Source organism: Oreochromis niloticus, linkage group LG7 (genome assembly GCF_001858045.2).
Source record: "Oreochromis niloticus isolate F11D_XX linkage group LG7, O_niloticus_UMD_NMBU, whole genome shotgun sequence".
Classification (NCBI taxonomy): Eukaryota; Metazoa; Chordata; class Actinopteri; order Cichliformes; family Cichlidae; genus Oreochromis; species Oreochromis niloticus.
The window spans coordinates 3,950,488-3,969,466 of NC_031972.2; the positions used below are offsets into that span (position 1 = coordinate 3,950,488).

At 40.4% G+C, this 18,979-nt stretch overlaps 1 protein-coding gene across 1 annotated transcript; it reads right to left on the reverse strand.

The window, feature by feature from the left end:
- Positions 1–4,834: 4,834 nt before the first annotated feature.
- Positions 4,835–15,148, reverse strand: LOC100702331 (mixed lineage kinase domain like pseudokinase). The gene is made up of 11 exons (XM_003439547.5): positions 14,980–15,148; positions 13,780–14,218; positions 10,525–10,623; positions 9,890–10,067; positions 9,485–9,585; positions 7,963–8,098; positions 7,689–7,773; positions 7,455–7,606; positions 6,460–6,509; positions 5,917–6,057; positions 4,835–5,815 (listed from the first exon to the last, which is right to left on the reverse strand). The coding sequence occupies exons 2-11, from the start codon at positions 14,210–14,212 to the stop codon at positions 5,766–5,768; spliced, it is 1,425 nt and encodes a 474-aa protein (XP_003439595.1). The 5' UTR covers positions 14,213–14,218; positions 14,980–15,148; the 3' UTR covers positions 4,835–5,765.
- Positions 15,149–18,979: the final 3,831 nt, after the last annotated feature.

An 18,979-nucleotide genomic window follows, 5' to 3' on the forward strand; every position in this document is an offset into this window, starting at 1 on the left:
ATCTGTTTGTATGTTGTATACTCATTGTGTGTTCAATAAAGCTCATAAAAAAGTGCGTGAGAGTGTGAAATCAGCGATTCAGTGGTTATACTAACGTAGTAAGAAAAGCAAAATAAAAATATAAAAGGAAGATCGTTTTAAACTTATTTATCAAAAATAATAAAATATGGATTTGAACAATCCATGTTCAATGTTCAGAATGCTCAAAGTGGATGACTAAAGGCATTTCTCTCAGTCAGTCCCCTACTGGTGTTTAGGGAAAAAAGCATCTAATACATAGTTTCACCTCTCATCAGAGAAGCTTCTTCAGTTCTAAGGTCAAATGGTGGAGAGAGACATGGACCCCCTGATGGTCTGTTTACCTAATCACATGAGCCAAGGTGTGAAAATGGGTGTAGGTCACAATCAGCCAAGGTTTTGGGGGAAACCCACTGTGAAACCTAGTCCCACCCTATCGTGTGATTTCCTGAGGTCAAAAGGCCCAGAATGTGAGTGGCATCTGAGAAGGGATCTCAAAACTGGATTATAGATGGCAGACAGTTGGTGTCGTAAACCACTTCCTCTGTTCAAAGATTGTGTTCACAGTGGACATAAATGGCTTCTTTCACTCCTCTTTCAAACCATCTGTCTTCTCTGTCCAAAATGTGAACACTGGAAGCCATCCCCATGCAGGAGACCCTGACAGCACTGAGCAGCTCCTTCAGTGGCAGGCTGCAGCACCCACGATGTGGGACGGAGAGATTTCGCAGGTCTCCACAACATGGTCCCTGCAGATAACCACACACACACATTCCATACACAATTGTAACTGTCTCCCTGATGTGCAACATTACCAAGTGCAATTTTTCCTACTATAACAAAGCATTTTATACTATCTTGTATTGTACTTTATTTATTGTATGTAGAATGTAACATTACATTCTATTTTGTACAGTATTTTATTCTGTTTCATCTTATCCTATTCTATTGTGTTTTTTTTAAATATTTACTGCTCTTAACTTCTACTTTCTGCCGTGACCAAAAAATATTGTTATCTTATGTGTGTATTGAAACTGCATTAAAGGACTCAATTCAAAAGCCCTGCTCATCAAGGGCCTTAGTATCCATTGTTTTTGTCTTTTACATCAGTAAGAGAAAGAATGTTTTCAACCCCCGTTTTGTGAATCAAGCTGAACCTGTTGCTCACTACAAGCCACACCTCAGTGTGGGAGAAACCCTGATCCCATTTTTCACCAAGCAGCCCAGGTCTTTTATAAATATATTTATAAAAACATACTATAACTATAAACTTTAACAATACTCTTGAAAGGGTAGGGCAAAATGCAACTCCATAAAGTCAGAACATAATGTCTTTGAAACACAGATGACAATAAGATAACAAACAATAATCTCGCTGTATTACTACAGTATCGGCAGCAGGGGAGTGTGTGAAGGAGTATCTTCGAATATCTCTGTGATTCAAAAGCCCTGGGGCAACACAGGGTTTTAATTCTCATTTGTTTTTACATCAACAAGACAAAGTATGTGAAGTTTTCACCCCTATTCTGTGAATTAGAGGAACCTCCCTGGATCCTTACAGTTTAAACAGACCTTTCAGGATGTAAGCCACGACTCGGAGGTCAAAAAAAAAGAAGGCGTGTGTATTTTTCATGTATTTTCCTTAATTTTGATGTCTTTCCGTAAAGGAAATCATGTCACACACCGACAAACTTTTGGTCTTTGTAAACACTAGCCCATGTTAGAGAGTGTTCAAAGAGCCAGGAAAGTAATTATTAAGTTGATGGTATGTGATATAGACTCTGGAAACAGAGTCAAATAGTCAAAAAACAGATCAAACGCATACCACTACTCAGATTTTGAATAAATCTGTGATTTGTTTTGTTTTTGGTTTTTTGGTAGTTATAATATTTGGTGCCCGTTACAGCTTTAATAAAAGTATCCATAAAAACATTTTATTCTGCATACGCACACAAATCATTTATACCAGCCATGAGTAAAATTCATATTTATGTACAATTCAAAGAATCCAATATTAAATGAAACTACATATTCCTCATACAGTCAAGTGATATAAAACCTGATGATGACTAGATAGGTCTACATTTCTGAAAAAGAAAAAAAAAACCCATCAGGTTGAGTGCAAGATTCTCCGGAGGACAAAAAAAGTAATGTCTTCTGTACCAATGTCTGAGAGCCAACAGACCTCGACTGGGTTGCCAAAACTGTGGACAAATAGCACTAAAAGCCTGCGGTCCTGTGAATCTCCATCTGGTGAGAAGCAGCCCCAGGAAACAACTTTCAGCACCACGACGAGACAGACAGCCTGTTGCACACAGCAGTTTTGGAGCTTATCAAACTCACCCTATGCTCAGTTCTGAATGCAATTATCCAACTGCACCATTAAGATATTTGCGTAGGGTGTAAAATGAAACATTCATGTTGTTCTCCCCTTGAAAAATATTACTTTTTCAGATGAGACAAAAACACTGTGGAATGGGCGTTTTATACCTGCAGTACAGAAGATTCTGCATTTGGAGGGCTTCACCCCAGAGGAGTGGCAAAAGCCTACCTGTTTGAGTTAAAAGACACTGTCAATGCTGAACAGAGTCTTACAAATTTACAAGATAGTGTGACCACTGTGAAAGCGCTAATGTACATAAAGTTGTAGACAATGTTCCCTCTAAGCTGCGCATGTGCGCAATTGCGCACCGCTGGCACGGTCTCTGCGCACAGAAAATCTGCGTTGCGCACAAAAAAAAAATCTAACCTGAATTGAAATTAGAATTAAAACTTTAACAATTCTGTTTTGCAGTGTTAGTCAGTAAGTGACTGGCTGCTCCCGTATGGGATTAGAACGATGCCACCTTATCCTATAGTCCAGCCAATAATGCGAGTCACATTCGTATATACGCAGCCAATCAACGTCGTTGACAGGCTATGACAGCGTCCTTATGTGCCGACACCGGTGTTTTAGCTAGCAAAGCGGCGTGGCTGATGTGGAGTGAAGCCACATTAATGACAACGTGTACCAACGTGTAATGGTTGCAACCATTGGAGATGTGAGCAGGACAGACGGAACAATTGACGGAAAAAGTGTGGACTTTATACCAGTTTTCAAATTGTGTTGATAGGCCACGTAGAACCAGAGTTGAAATAAAAAAAATATGCAATGTTTGGTTTTCTTCCCGAATACTATCGTTGTTTATATTTACTGCGGGACGAAATGGTAAAAACTGCGTTTTATAAGAAAAAAGTCTGGAAAGCACTCTCCGCCTGTGAGCAAAAGCAACCCCCCCTTCCGCCCGGCCACCCGCTCCCCCTTTCCTATTCGTCCAAAAAAGTACCATGTCGACCAATCAAAAAATGATATGGCAACGCGGCATCTAGTTGTTAAGAAACGGGGGGAATTTTTAGGAGTGATGGTGGTGTTTTGAGATGTGAGAGATTTGAGACGTTTAGCGCAAATCTTGTGTAGTTAGTGTGTAGTTAGTGTGTAGTTAGTGTGTAGTGTAGTCAATAGTTTTGTTGTGTGTGTCAGAACAATGAGGCGGCTGCTGAATGTTACAGGTGTTACAGCAGTGATACATCTCCTGTTGTCAGGCCTGCAGGTATCAGGCTGTTGTTCTCCTTTATCTCATAGTGGACAGAAATGATTTTTTGGAGTGGCACAAATAATTTGTGTGGCATCAGATTTGATGCAGAACAGCTGATTGTTCTGTAAATAGTTTGAAATTTTTATTTAAAAACGCCTTGGCTGCATTAAAAAAAAAGTTGCAAAAAACTTTGTTGTTTGCCAAACTGAGTTACTTTTTTGAAGAAGTAACTATATAATTAATTGCCCACCATTGCTCATTATATACTATATTTTGCAGACAGAGAGTTACAGGACTCTCTCCCAGACCACAGACTCATACTCATAATACAAGTCCAAGCTTTATAAAAAATAAAAAAGAAAGTTGTGTTTTCGAAATTGGAGTTCAAGTTATTTTTACTTCCAATAGTGTTAACATACTACACAGGCCTATGGCTAGATTTTTTTTACATTTTCATTGTAAATGGGCTAAAACAGTTAATTAAAAGTAGTCTAACATAAATGTAAATGCTGTAATTTGGTTTGATTTTAATAAACCATGTAACTTGGATGGATTAGATGCTGGCGTGACCACAGTGCACACGTCTGATGTCACTCACAGTGGTCCAAGGGACCGCTCAGGGAGTTTGTGTGTTCGCTCAGACACATGAAAAATTAGAGGGAACATTGGTTGTAGATGACACACACAGACTGTGGTAGGAAAAGTAGAGTTCTGATATGCTTAAGTATCCTTCTTATTTCAAAGATTTAAATTGGTATCGAGCTAAAAATCTAAAAAGATCTTTATTAAATGCAAAACACTCTCAGGAGTGAACCAAATAAACGTTTTAAACACTACTTAAAATATCAGTGCTGCTAAATATCTAGAAACAGTGAGCTATCATAGACATGCTTACTGTTTGAAGGGACTGCAGGTGTCTTGGGTCAGAAAAACACATTACAAATCTTGTGCGCCTAAAGGCCAGGCTTTGACAAACGGCAGGACTGAGCGGCTCAGAGTACATGAACATCAGCGTGACATGAAAAAAAAAACTGTATTGCTTTTTGTCACTAAAAGTAATACTAAAAGCTACTTTTTAGTAACTCTTCTGTGAGTCCCATTATATAACAGATCAAAGCTCAAAGTATTTTCTGTATTTTAAAGGTGCCTTTTTTAAAGAACTTTCTGCAAATGATGATGAGGACTTTCACCACTAGGTGGGAGCATTTTACCAAAACTTTTAGTGTAGAAGTGCAGCTGAATCAGAATCAGAAAGGGTTTATTGCCAGATGTTGAGCAGATTTACAACATTAGGAAATTGCTGCGGTACTCTGTGCAAAACATACTATAAGACAAACACTTAAATAAAAAGCGCTTAGCAGATTGATATGTACATGAATGCAGGTGATGATCAGTGCAAAAATGGAGAGAACACAGTATAGGGTCATGTGATTGTGGTGGGAACAGTCTTATGGTTATTCTTCATGAGTCCAACAGCAGAGGGGAAGAAAGTGTTCTTATGGCGAGAGGTTCTGGTGTGAATGGACCGGAGCCTCCTGCCTGAGGGGAGCAGGTCCATCAGACTGTGATCCGAGCTGCATGCCCCAGTGTCCTGCAGGTGTACAGGTGCAGAGATGGGAGTCTGAAGCCAATCACCTTCTCAGCAGAGCGTACAACACGCTGCAGTCTCTCCACGGTCTTCTGGGCGTTCACCACCAAGTTGTTGCGGCTGCACCAGGACACCAGACGTTCAACCTCCATCCTGTAGGCAGTCTCATCCCCGTCCAAGATGAGTCCGATAACAGTGGTGTCATCTGCAAACTTAATTAGTGTGACAGACTGGTGGTTGGAGGTGCAGCAGTTGGTGTCCAGGGAGAAGTGCAGAGGAGAAAGAACAGAGCCCTGAGGGGAGCCGGTGCTGATGGTCCGGGAGTCCGAGACAACAGTTTTTGTCTGCACAGAAACCAGTGCTGAAACCCATAAAAAGAAAAGAACGTAGACCAAGAAACAAAATGACTTTGGACTGATCTGCCTCTGCTGTCCACAGTCACCTAATCTAAAACCAAATGAGATGGTTTGCATGTAGAATATAAATACAATTTAGGGGCCCACAAGTTAAAGTCCAGTTTTATTCAAAGCTGCATTTCCTCCCCTGAGGATGAGCCTGGCCAGCAGAAAGGCAGATGAAGAGTTTCATTGGTCCTCTAACTGTGCCACCACACTGCGCAGTCTATCCACCAGTACTACAGAAGACAAAATATTGTTAGAAATTTAGTGAACTGAACCCCGACAGTCACAGAAAGATAACTGAACATACTGATGGAGTCATTATTATTATTATCACCTCCAGCTGAAGGCCTCTGGAAGCTATCGAAGTCTCGGCACTCGTTTATTAGCTGCCCCAGTTCTGCAGGACAGTCATCGGGAAACGGCTCTTTGCACTTCTCTTCAACCACCTTCTTATAAATTTCTTCATCTGAAAAACCTGGAAGACATGTACAGACAACTTGGTACAGATGCCTGACTGCACAAGTTCTCAGTGATCCAGGTTCATGGTAGTGTTAGGCACTCAAAATGAAGTCGACTGGATTTCTTTTTGGTTTGCGAAGACATTTCACCTCTGTCTACTGATGAAGAGTGTCAGGTATTTGTAGCTACCACAACAATCACCTTCAGGTACTGTATATTTTTAGGTAAAGCCCCTACAGTAATACAGAGACATTAAGATAGTAGCTCGATCAGCTTTTAGAGCAGAAGAGCCTCTTGGAATACAGTTCAAATGTCTTCCCAAAAGAAAATGAAGTCCACCTGCCTTATTTGAAGTGTTTAATACCAGGATAATACATTTAAGCAAAGTTTGACAAGTTGATTTTCAGCAGATACAAACCTTCAAAGGGTTTCTTACGGGTTGCGACTTCCCACAGGACGATTCCAAAGCTGAAAGACAACAATGAAAATAGGAACGTTTTAGAAGGAAAGTTTTATGAAGCATTTGGGCACGATCAGTTCATGCCCTGAAACTCAAGCTCACTCGAGTTATGCAGCAAGATGATGTTGTGAAACACACCAGCAGGTCCACCTTGTAAATCAGAGATATAATAGTTTTTGTACTTTGTTTATTTTTTTGTTTCAATTTGACTTTGAATTCGGTTTAGTTTCATTTAGTTCCCAGAGTGAGTTTGGTGCAGTCTGGGGGAACACCAAGGTGTTCCCAGGCCAGCCGAGAGATATAATCTCCCCAGCGTGTCCCAGGTTCTGCCCCAGGGCCTCCTCGCGGTGGGACATGCCCGGAACACCTCACCCAGGAGGCACCCAGGCGCACCCGTGTCAGATACCTGAACCACCTCAACTGGCTCCATTTGATGTGGAGGAGCAGTGGCTCTACTCTGAGCCCCTCCCAGATGCCTGAACTTCTCACCCTATCTCTCAGGGAGAGGCCAGCCACCCTTCAGATGAAGCCCAATTCTGCTGCTTGTATCCAGTCACTACAATTCTTTCGGTCACTACCCACAGCTTGTGGGGACGTAGATCAACCAGTAAATTGAGAGCTTCGCTTTTACACTCAGCTCTTTCTTCACCACGACAGACCGGTACAGTGTCTGCCTCACTGCAGCACCAAACCATCTGTCGATCTCCCTTCTCCCATCACTCGTGAACAAGATCCTGAGATACTTAAACTCCTCTAACTGGGACAGGAACTCCCCATTTTGCATTTGCTAAACTTATCTTTGTCTAATATAACATTTTAAACATGCCATTGTGACAAATGTGCAAAAAATAATAAATCAGTAAGTGGGATAAAACTTTTTCACATCACTTCAACTGAACAAAAACTCATTTAACGCTGGTGTGAGTGGAAGTATATCCCAGGTTGGTGTTCACCTGTACATCTCACACTCTTTGCTGTAAGGGTGGTTGATGTTGTTGAGCCTCTCGGGAGAGTAGTAGCACAGGGACCTGATTGCGTCGTCCTTTGTAGATTTCTTCACCTTTTTCAGTGACGTCTCTGTTTTTGCCAGCTCAAAACCTCCGAGCTAAAAAGAACAACAACATCATCAGTGCTGCTGCTGTTCAATTTGGACTGCAAGGAATCCCAGCATGCACTGCCCTCAGTACCTTGACGGTGTAGCCTTCAGCCACCAAGAACTTGCTGCTGTTGATGCACCCGTGTACCTTAGATTTTTCTTCTGTATTGTGTAGTCTAAAATATGACAGTTAAAAACATTAGTGCATAAACTACACATTCTCATCTCAGGCTCAGTGACTCACCTGCTGTTTGGATATTTTCTACTTTTAAGTTTTTTTTAAATGTGTTTTCTAACATTTAAAAAAAGCAATTATAATAATTATTTATAATATAATAATTTGTCAATAAAGGAGAAACACTGACCGATAGAGTCCTTGTGCTGCATCCAAACACATACGAGCTTTCCTGATCCAGGACAGCCTGCAGTCAGAGTCCAGAACCTGACGAAGACTTCCTTTCTCGCAGTACTCCATGATGATGAAGAACTGAGGGTTGGGTCCTACAGGTAGTCACAAGGATAAGTTATTACAAGTTCATAGCAAACTTTTCCCTATCTTTTGTTGTAATCTCTAATTTTCACTTCCTCCATAATTTTGAAAATTGCTTCATTTTACTTCCTGTTTTACTTCCTGTTTTATTTTTACAGAAAGTCTTCATAGGACTGCACAGAGTTCTGTGAAAACTTGTTTTTTAAGGGGACTGCAGCTCCTCATGTGACTTAATCAGTCCCATTTGCTTATTTCCTTGTTTGTTTGCATGTCTGTCCATTTGTTGATTTAATTTAGATAAAAATCGAGTCAAGGCCACACCAAATGCAAATATCAGTAAAAACTTTATCTTACCCAAATTTCACAACAATGTACGGGGACATGAAAACTGACATCAGTGTGCTATAATAAAAACATTATAACATAAGAAAACTTTGGTATAGCCATTGACCGTCCAAAGTCAATCCTACAGTTCCTTGTCTCTTGTTTTTTTTTTTAAAGATACAGGACAACAAGAACAATTCAGTCTCTATCGTATGCTCAGTCAAACAACCACAATGTCTTGATTGAGTTCACACATGTCTTATGCCTTGTTATCCCTGTTCCTGTATACAGTCTGCATCTTCTCCCTGAGTCCTTGTCAGATAGTTGTCTCTTCACCTCAGGTTCCTGCAGATTCTTGCTTTTGGTTTGTACTTGATGCTTTGAGTGTTGTTGTTTTAGAAAGATCAACTTCTACCAGCCTGCCTCCATCATGTCACCTACAGCTATCTGTGGCAGTAAAACCAAGAGGGCATCGGCAAGTATCAACAGGAATCTTGACATCTTTCAGTAGAGGTGCCTATACTGAATTCTCACCAATGAAGAACTTCTACAAAGAAGTGTGTGGCGGGGTTTGGTCTGCGGTGCCGCTGCAGGGGAGGCGGGCACACCTGAGCGGCATCTGCAATCACGCCTCGCCGGCATAAAGAGTCCGTACTGGGTCCTGTCAGTTCTTGTTAGTATGTGTTCGCAACTGCAAAGCTGCAGCCTTGTGTCTTTGCAAACAGCGACTGAGTGTGTAAATACAGTTAATGCTAAAAAGCATGCAAACATCATTGGGTCTGCCGTGGTTTTGTTACAAAGTGCTTGTGCAAGCTCCATGCCACTGTTCCCAGCAGGAGATTTATCATCTCTGACAGATAGCATTGACATGGGTACCTACCGGCACCAAATGACATAGAGGATGCCACCAGAATACTTCAATAAGAACATTTGCACGAGACCATATATTGCCAAACATCAGCTGGTAAAAAGTAAGGACTTCTGCATTACAGACTCTAAGTTTTACCACCTTTGTCTATCTGCAGCAGATATCAGTCAGGCTCCACGTTACTGACAGGCTACATTTAACTCACCATTCTCACCCAGGATACTGATACCAAACATTCGCAGGATGTTGGGCGACTCAAATCTCTTCATGGTGTCGACTTCTTTGTTGAAAATGGACTGCACCTTTCTGCAAATGGTAAAAAAAACCCTTTATGGTGACAATGAATACATACCGATGTAAATACACATAAACAGTATTTTAATGTTTAAACTCAAATTTAAGTTTAGTTTCAACTCCTTCAGATCAAATTATTCTTTAATCCTTGTTTCTAGGAGACAGATTTCTCTTCTAGCCTATGTTTTAATGTATTTCTGAATAAACAGAGTCTGCAAATGAATTTAAGTACATTGGTGGCTTCTGACTATATAGAACTGCTTACTTAATTTATTTAATTTTTTTTCTCAGTATGCAGCTGAACTGTGGCACAGACCCTGGGTTGGTGTTTACAGGGTCGATGTATCTCTTGATGGCAACTGTGAATCCATGATATTCTCCTTTGTAGACCTCTGAGGTTACTGTTTTCATGAAGGGCTTTTTGGGATGTTCATACTTTAGCTCCTGTGGTTTAATCATTCGGATGTCCACACTAGTGATGCTGGGCTTATTCACTGTAAAAAGAAGAAAAAAAAAATAGACAAATGAACTCTTTACTTGAAAAGCTATACAACTTGTCAGTAAATTACATAAACCACTCACAGACCAAACAACTATCTCTAAATGTAAAAGAGCCTGTGTCACAGAGGCTCTTGGGATCAGTGGGTGCTCTCTGCAGTTTGTTACTTTATTGCCTGTTTGTTTTGGGTTTTTTTGCCCAAATGCATGGTAGTATGAGCCTTTTTGGAGTTTCCTCCAGTGATCAAAAATCCAGATTCCAGTCCTTGGGAGAGATTAAACTGCTGCAGTTTATTCAGACACTGATAGATCACAATGGTCAAAGTTATCCCTACATACTCCGAGGGTCTGTAGATGAGAAATTCATCTGATTTTGACGGGCCAGGTGGACTTTTGTTTTTTCAGATTTAGTTGTGTTTATCCATAATGAAACTCTATATGTACTGTACTCACACATCTCCACGACTTTTTCCACGTTGACTTTAAGATGCTCAAACTGTTTCAGCATGGTGTTGGTTTTCTCTTGCTGATCCTTCATGTAGTCCAGGAGCACTGAAGAGCAAACACAGAGAAAGTCATACTCTGATTCCCCATCCAAACTCTCGGATCTGATTGGAAAACATTACTGATATTGTTATTTCTGTTTTACCTCCCAATATTGTGAAAACTTTCTTTAAAACAAAATCTTCCTGTTTTCAACATTTTATCTGTATCTTTGTTGAAAAATCTCTTTCAGTCTAGTGGTCCCTGTGTGCTCACTATAATCAACACCTATTGGGCGATCGTGGCTCAAGAGTTGGGAGTTCGCCTTGTAATCGGAAGGTTGCCGGTTCGAGCCCTGGCTTGGACAGTCTCGGTCGTTGTGTCCTTGGGCAAGACACTTCACCCGTTGCCTGCTGGTGGTGGTCAGAGGGGCCGGTGGTGCTAGTGTCTGGCAGCTTCGCCTCTGTCAGTGCGCCCCAGGGTGCACCCCACAATGTAGCTTGCCATCACCAGTGTGTGTGAATGACTGGATGTGTAGAGTGCTTTGGGGTCCTTAGGGACTAGTAAGGCGCTATACAATACAGGCCATTTACCATTTAACACCTCACTGCTCTCTGGCCAAATCCATGCTTTTTTAAGAATGCTGTCATCCACCGATTTAAAAAACTCCCAAAAACAAACAAGCTTGGTCCTTCACTTCTTGGCAGGTTAAGACCAATCTCAAAATAACAGTTTATTGCTAAGATTCTAGAAAAGGCTGTGGCTAAGCAGCTTACAGCTGTTTTGGACAAATGCAGTATACCTGACACATGCCAATATGGCCTTCATAGAGCTTATTCTACTGAAACAGAACTATGAAACACCTCACTAATCATCTGCAGAGGAATGGCTTATTTGAAGAGTTTCAATCAGGTTTCAGAGCTCATCACAGCACAGAAACAGCTTTAGTGAAGGTTACAAATGATTTTATGGCCTCTGAGAGTGGACTCATCTCTGTGCTTGTCCTGCTAGACTTCAGTGCAGCATTCAACTATAATATTTCATTACAGTGATTAGAGCATGATGTATGTGGTTTTGAATTATATCTATCTAATAGACTCCAATTTGTGCATGTAAATGGAGAGTCCTACAGAGTTCAGTGCTAGGACCAATTCTATTTACATGATACATGCTTCCCTTAGGCAGCATCATTAGAAGACATAGCATAAATTTTCACTGCTATGCAGATGACACGCAGCTCTATCTATCCATGAAGCCAGGTAACACACACCAATTAGTTAAACTGCAGGAATGTCTTAAAGACATAAAGACCTGGATGGCCGCTAACTTTCTGCTTCTTAATTCAGATAAAACTGAGGTTATTGTACTCGGCCCTGAAAATCTTAGAAATATGGTATCTAAGCAGATTCTTACTCTGGATGGCATTACCTTGGCCTCCAGTAACACTGTGAGGAACCTTGGAGTCATTTTTGACCAGGACATGTTCTTCAACGCACATATTAAACAAATATGTAAGACTGCTTTCTTCCATTTGCGCAACATCTCTAAAATTAGAAATATCCTGTCTCAGAGTGACGCTGAAAAACTAGTTCATGCATTTATTACTTCCAGGCTGGACTACTGTAATTCATTATTATCAGGATGTCCTAAAAACTCGCTGAAAAGCCTTCAGCTAATCCAAAATGCTGCAGCAAGAGTCCTGACAGGGACTAGAAAGAGAGAGCAGATTTCGCCTGTTTTGGCTTCCCTTCATTGGCTTCCTGTTAAATCCAGAATTCAAAATCCTGCTCCTCACATACAAGGTCTTAAATAATCAGGCCCCATCTTATCTTAATGACCTTGTAGTACCATATCACCCTATTAGAGCACTTCGCTCTCACACTGCAGGCCTACTTGTTGTTCCTAGAGTATTTAAAAGTAGAATGGGAGGCAGAGCCTTCAGTTTTCAGGCCCCTCTTCTGTGGAACCAGCTTCCAGTTTGGATTCAGGAGACAGACACTATCTCTACTTTTAGGATTAGGCTTCAAACTTTCCTTTTTGCTAAAGCATATAGTTAGGGCTGGACCAGGTGACCCTGAATCCTCCCTTAGTTATGCTGCAATAGGTGTAGGCTGCCGGGGATTCCCATGATGCATTGAGTGTTCTTCTTCAGTCACCTTTTTCGCTCACTAAATGTTTATACACCTCTCTGCATTTAATTATTAGTAATTATAAATCCCCGGCTCTCTTCCACAGCATGTCTTTTGTCCTTTCTCCCTCCCCTCACCCTAACCAGTTGCAGCAGATTCCTTCCTTCCCACTGTCTTGTGTTTGCTCATAGGGGGTCACATGATTGTTGGGGTTTTCTCTGTTGTATTATTGTAGAGTTTACCTTACAATATAAAGCCCCTTGAGGCGAAAGTTGTCCTTTTTTCACTGTATAAATGAAATTGAACTGAATTGAATCACCTCTGCTTTTGATACTGTTGACTATCACATTTTGCTTGATAGGCTGAAACACTGGATGCGCGCATCTTCTTTCTATCTGAAAGATGCTTTTCTGTTCTGTGTCTGTTTCTAAGTATCTATTGTGTACCATAAGACTCTGTATTGGTGGCCTTATTATTTATCTTAGATCGGCTGCCTCTTCAGCACATTTTTAGCACCTTAAAGAACATTTGTTATCACTGCTGTACAGATGACATTCAGTTATATATTTGTGCTAAATCTTGTATCAAGCACCTTGGGGTAACTTTTTACTCTTCTCTCACTTTGGAAGCTCATTTCACTCTGGTTCACTCTTGTACGTTAGAAATATTGCAATGTTAAGTCCCATTATGTCACTCTCTGAACCAGAAATTGTTAGTTATACATTTATTTCATCACATCTGGATTACTGTAATTCACTGTTTACTTGTCTAAGCAAAAGCTCCCTGGATTGTCTGCAGGTTGTTCAGATCTCTGCTGCAAGGCTTCTGACCAAATCTGTTGCTGCTCCAGCTGCACTGGCTCCCAATTCACTTAAGAACTCATTTTAAGATTGTGGGTCTGACTTTCAGTCCTCTTCATAGACTCACATTTGTTAGCTGTAAACAAAATTAGGAAACTTTCTGGTAAAGATCCTGCTCTCTTGGTCCACTCATGCCTGCATAACAACGGACAAGTGTCACATTTGAGACCAAGCAGTTATTTTTTTCCTGCTCAAATCTCTCTACAAAAGCAAATCCATAATCAGTTTCCCCTCACATGTCTTCAGTTCTGCGTCGTCCTCCCTCCCATCCAACTGATCTTCTTTCTCTCTGGTCGTCTGTTTAAATACCTCATACAGCATGTTCCCCTGCTCCACCTGCAAAGCTCCAGACAGCACCTGGAAGGCATCGTTGAGCCGTTCGTTCACACTGTTGAACTCGTCTCCATGGTTGCTGGAGTTTAGGATGCGTTCCACCAAATTGGCTGAGGCATATTTTCTGATAAGTTCCTGTGCTGATTGAAGAGTGACGGACAGTTCTCTCAGAGCTTTCTCTACCTCTGGAGACGTCTGTTTGATGGACTTCACCAGCTCCTCCAAGGCTTTGACTCGGTTACAAACACGTCGGCAGCGCTTTTTATTGGCCTTCACATTCTCAACCAGGTCATAGATCTGTGAGGCGATGGACAGGATGGGATCTACAAAGTCCATGACAAGCTAAAGAGACAGAGAGGATGGACAGTTTATACAGAATAAACTGAAACTGAAAAAAAAATCAGAGTACAATATTATTTATTATTAATGAGTTGAAGCAACAAGAAAAAATCAAACAGGTCTAACTTCGATCTAGAATCATAGCTCTTTTCCTTAAGCATTAGTATTTTTTTGTAGAGAAACTTGACGCATCGATTTCCAGAGTCTGGAATGAATTAAAACTAAACTGAAATGAAGAAACCAATCATCATTTTAAAAATGGCTAATGAAAACTCTTGAATTAATTTAGACTTTTTCAGACTTAACCACAGGCGTGCCTGTAAATGTAGTCCCTCTGGATTTCTCTAACTTCTCTGTTTTGACTGCTCTTACACAATACCTAATGATTTTTGTTTACCTGAACCGTGATCTTTATTCTTAAACTGATCCAGCCTCAAACAGAAATCTTAAAGTAACAGGTGTCCAACACTTTGACGTAGTCCCCCTCATTCTTCCTCTGTGAAGGAGTTAAAACTGTGCTGCAGCGGAAACTCACAGAGAAGATTTCCCTCAAATTCTCACTGAGAGTTCAGTTTAAACAAAATCAAAGAACAAGAAAAAACGACCCTGGAGTAGACACATCCTGACGTACACACAACAGAATCACTACAGAGCAGGAAGTGCAGATTTTTGTAAAGGTTTAAACTTGTTTCTTCACAGAGTCATCAAATGGGAAAAGACCTGCTGTGAGAGAAAGATAAGAGGAAAGCAGAAAGCTAGTTTACCTGTGAAATCTAGTCTGCCTGTCTTTGTGCAGGTGTGTGCCGAGCTTGAATGCTATAAGAAAATGAAACCGCCTCTGTAGCCTTGAACTGTGGCACTGCTCCTCGTTGCTTCCTGTTTCTGTCTGACAGATAAACACGCCTTGCCTGGTCCTCTGTGCTCCTCTGACAGGCCTGGGGCCTGTTCTTCGTACCTCGCTAAGTAAGTTAGCCGGATTTGAATGTTGACGATTTCGCGTGATCTTGGATCGTTCGGTTCTCCGAAGCTCATCTGGGACTTGCTGTCATAGCAACAGATCCGTAAGCGTAAACCTGCTCCCGAGCAGGTTTACTTTATGTAAACAGGATTAGATCGCGGCCACTCAGGTATGTCCGCTGCAGTTATATGAAAGCAAGAGCGATATTTCGCCACTGTTTTACCATAAATAAATATTAGCAATGTAACTAAAGATAATGTATTTGATTCTTTTATTGATTTCATACAGATACATACAGGTCATTTCCGAAAAAAAGGGAAATGTACTATTAATCATTCTATTACATGTAGTAGATCATGTCAGATGTAATTCATATTTTAGAGTAGTAATAGTAAATTACTACGTGCAATCAAGATGACAGACCACGGCTAAAAAAGCGAAGGTGGATTTGGGAAGTCTGTCGCAGCCATGTCCTGTCCGTTTGTATGCGAGCAAGGAAGGTGCAAGATTGATAAGGAGAGTTTACAGAATTTAGCGTATATTGCGGGATAGACGGGATCCTTTAGCTCAGCGCGACAGTGTGCTCATAGAGAGATATCGATTCTCCCGTGAGGGTATTATTTACTTTCTCTCTCTCTCTCTCTCTCTCTATATATATATATATATATATATACTTACTGTACTGTATATACTTACTCCCGACTTACTGTGCATGCTTCAGTCACCCCTTGCATGGGAACAGGTAAAAGTGATGGAGTGTTATGTCAAACTACACACAAAAAAACCCACAATGTCAATAAATGTCACAGTACAAAAAGGGGTGTGACGAGGGGGTGCAGGACCACCACCTGTCTTTATTTGCTCTGCCCTTTTCTTGGTTGCTGTTATAAACAAACAAACAGATTATTTCAGGGTCTCTTGTCATAGACTAAAAGCAATATAAGTGATAAATATTACCATTCTGTGGAATATTCTTATATTTCACTTTTACTTTTTCCCATGTTCTAGTGGGTCCTGTTGTGGCTCTAATGTGAAAGAGGATATGATGTAATATAATATAATGTGGAATAAAATAATATCACATGATATAATGTAATATCATGGATCACTTACGAGTTTAATTTGTCAGCAACTTTCTGCCAGCCCTCTCTCCTTGCTTTTGCAGCCTTTGCAGTGTTCCCTTGCGTTTTAATTAAACTCTGAAACTCCTGATATCCCTCAATCAAGAGTTCTTGCTCTGCTGCCGTGAGATACTGCGCGCACTCCTTCGACATCTTCGCCGACCAATCACAGGGTTGCCGATCAATGTTTCTACTATCGATGCGTAGCCCCTTTTAAGCCACCCAGTGATCTCAGATTACTTCATCCAGCTATACTAATCGTCAACAACAGGTGTGTTCGGAGAACCGGATTAGCGAGCTCAAAGTTAGCACGATGATTTGATCTTGGATGTGTCATTTGATCTTGGATGTAGTAAGCGAGGTACGAAGAACAGGCCCCTGGATGACACTGCTTTATCCTGGAAGCAGAAGTAGAAATCACTGTGGGGGATGGAGGCTTCCTGATTAATAACGGTTTCAGTCTCTCAGCAAGTGTAGCAAAAGTGGTCAGCCGTGTTTTAGCCACACACTTAAAAAAATTAAAGGTCTGTGTCTGTACAAGTATTTCCTTTAACCTAAATACTGAGGCTTCAGACTGCTCTAAACACTCAATTTAATATTTAATTTCACATAGAATTAATATGGATTAGATTAAGAGTTTAAATTTTCAAATTAAGTGACCAAAGTTTAGAACTTTTTCAGAAAGAACACTCATGTGAAGCGAAGCTAACTGTCTCTTTGTCTCATACACACACAGACACAACAAGAAAAGGATTTCCACAGAAAGTTTGGCAGTTATTTAGAAAGTCCCTATTGTTTCTGGACACCATCTATGATAGCGAGCAGCTGATACATGTTATGACTGGTCACACAGGAGGAGGAGACCCCAGAAATGTCATCAGAAGAGCTACTTTTTAATTTTCTGTACTTACATTACAGAACGTGCACTAAAATTAAAGGATCTGTTTAACACAAGTGTCTGGTAGAGTGAAAAATATCTGTACGTAAGTGCTGGATCGTTTTCATTTAATATCTCAGTGTATTTAAATACAGTCTAAGATATTAGGATACTTAAACACAGACGAATGGTGGTATATTTTAAATGTGTAACACTGACATTTATCATGTTCTGTTTCCGCATTGTGTCTTTATTTGATTTTACTTCACCTTAGCAACTCTTTCCCCCTTTAAACATAAACCCAAATCTTTTCCTCCTCACTAAATAAAGCATAATAAACTGTTTTTGTTTGACTGTATGAAACAAAGCACATCCTTAATAAACAAACTAGCCTCACTCAGATTTGGCCCATGTAGATTTCTTTTCCTTTTTCTTCTGAACAACACTGTCATGCTACCGGACGGACTTACACATAGACAGAGTTCTTTGCAAACAAAAGAAGACATTTATTTACAACGGAGAACACCTCAGTGCTATATGTATGTACAGTTAGTTGGGAGGGGGTCCAGGGCTCCAGGGAGAGGGGGAAATCAACACACACGCTTTCTCTTCAGCACAAACGCTGCCACACACCAGAAACTCAGGAAAGGACCGTAACCTGGTCAGGGAGGGGGCAATTTTCCTCTAATTTTTCATGTGTCTGAGCGAACACACAAACCACTGTGAGCAACAGCAGACGTGTGCACTGTGGTTACGCCAGCATCGAATCCATCCAAGTTACATGGTTTATTAAAATAATCAAATTACAGCATTTACATTTATGTTTGACTACTTTTAATTAACTGCTTTAGCCCACTTACAATGAAAATTTTAAAAAATCTTGTTCATGACCTGTGTAGTATGTTAACACTATTGGAAGTAAAAATAACTTGAACTCCAATTTTGAAAACACAACTTTCTTTTATATATATATATATGAAGCTGACTTGTATTATGAGTCTGAGTCTGTAGTCTGGGAGAGAGTCCTGTAACTCTCTGTCTGCAAAATACAGTATATAATGAGCAATGTTGGGATATTAATTATATAGTTACTTCTTCAAAAAAGTAACTGAGTTTTTTGCAGCTATTTATTTTTTTTAATGCAGCCAAGGCGTTTTTTTAAATAAAAATTTCAAACTATTTACAGAACAATCAGCTGTTCTGCATCAAATTTGATGCCACACAAATTATTTGTGCCACTCCAAAAAATAATTTCTGTCCACTATGAGATAAAGGAGAACAACAGCCTGATACCTGCAGGCCTGACAACAGGAGATGTATCACTGCTGTAACACCTGTAACATTCAGTAGTTGCCTCATTGTTCTGACACACACAACAAAACTATTGACTACACTACACACTAACTACACACTAACTACACAAGATTTGCGCTAAACGTCGCAAATCTCTCACATCTCAAAACACCGCCATCACTCCTAAACCTCCCCCCCCCTTCCTAAACAACTAGATGCCACGTTGCCATATCATTTTTTGATTGGTCCACATTGCACATTTTTCCACCAATAGGAATAGGGGCGTTTTGGTTTTGTTTTTGCTCACAGGCGGAGTGTGCTTTCGAGCGTTTTCCTTATAAAACGTGGTTTTTACCGTTTCTTCCCGCAGTAAATATAAACAACAATAGTATTCGGGAAAAAAACAAACATTGTAGATATTTTTATCATAACTCTGGTTTTACGTGGCCTATCAACACAATTTAAAAACTGGTATAAAGTCCACACTTTTCCCGTCAATTGTTCTCTCTGTCCTG

What these genes read in the sequence shown, in the direction of transcription:
- LOC100702331 (XM_003439547.5), bottom strand. Translation starts at nt 14,212, where the DNA reads ATGGACTTTGTAGATCCCATCCTGTCCATCGCCTCACAGATCTATGAC. An exon ending in CGACGCAGAACTGAAGACAT is followed by an intron (nt 10,624 to 13,779) that starts GTGAGGGGAAAC and finishes TTTGCTCTTCAG; the next exon opens with TGCTCCTGGACTACATGAAG. An exon ending in GCAGCACAAGGACTCTATCG is followed by an intron (nt 7,774 to 7,962) that starts GTCAGTGTTTCT and finishes GTCATATTTTAG; the next exon opens with ACTACACAATACAGAAGAAA.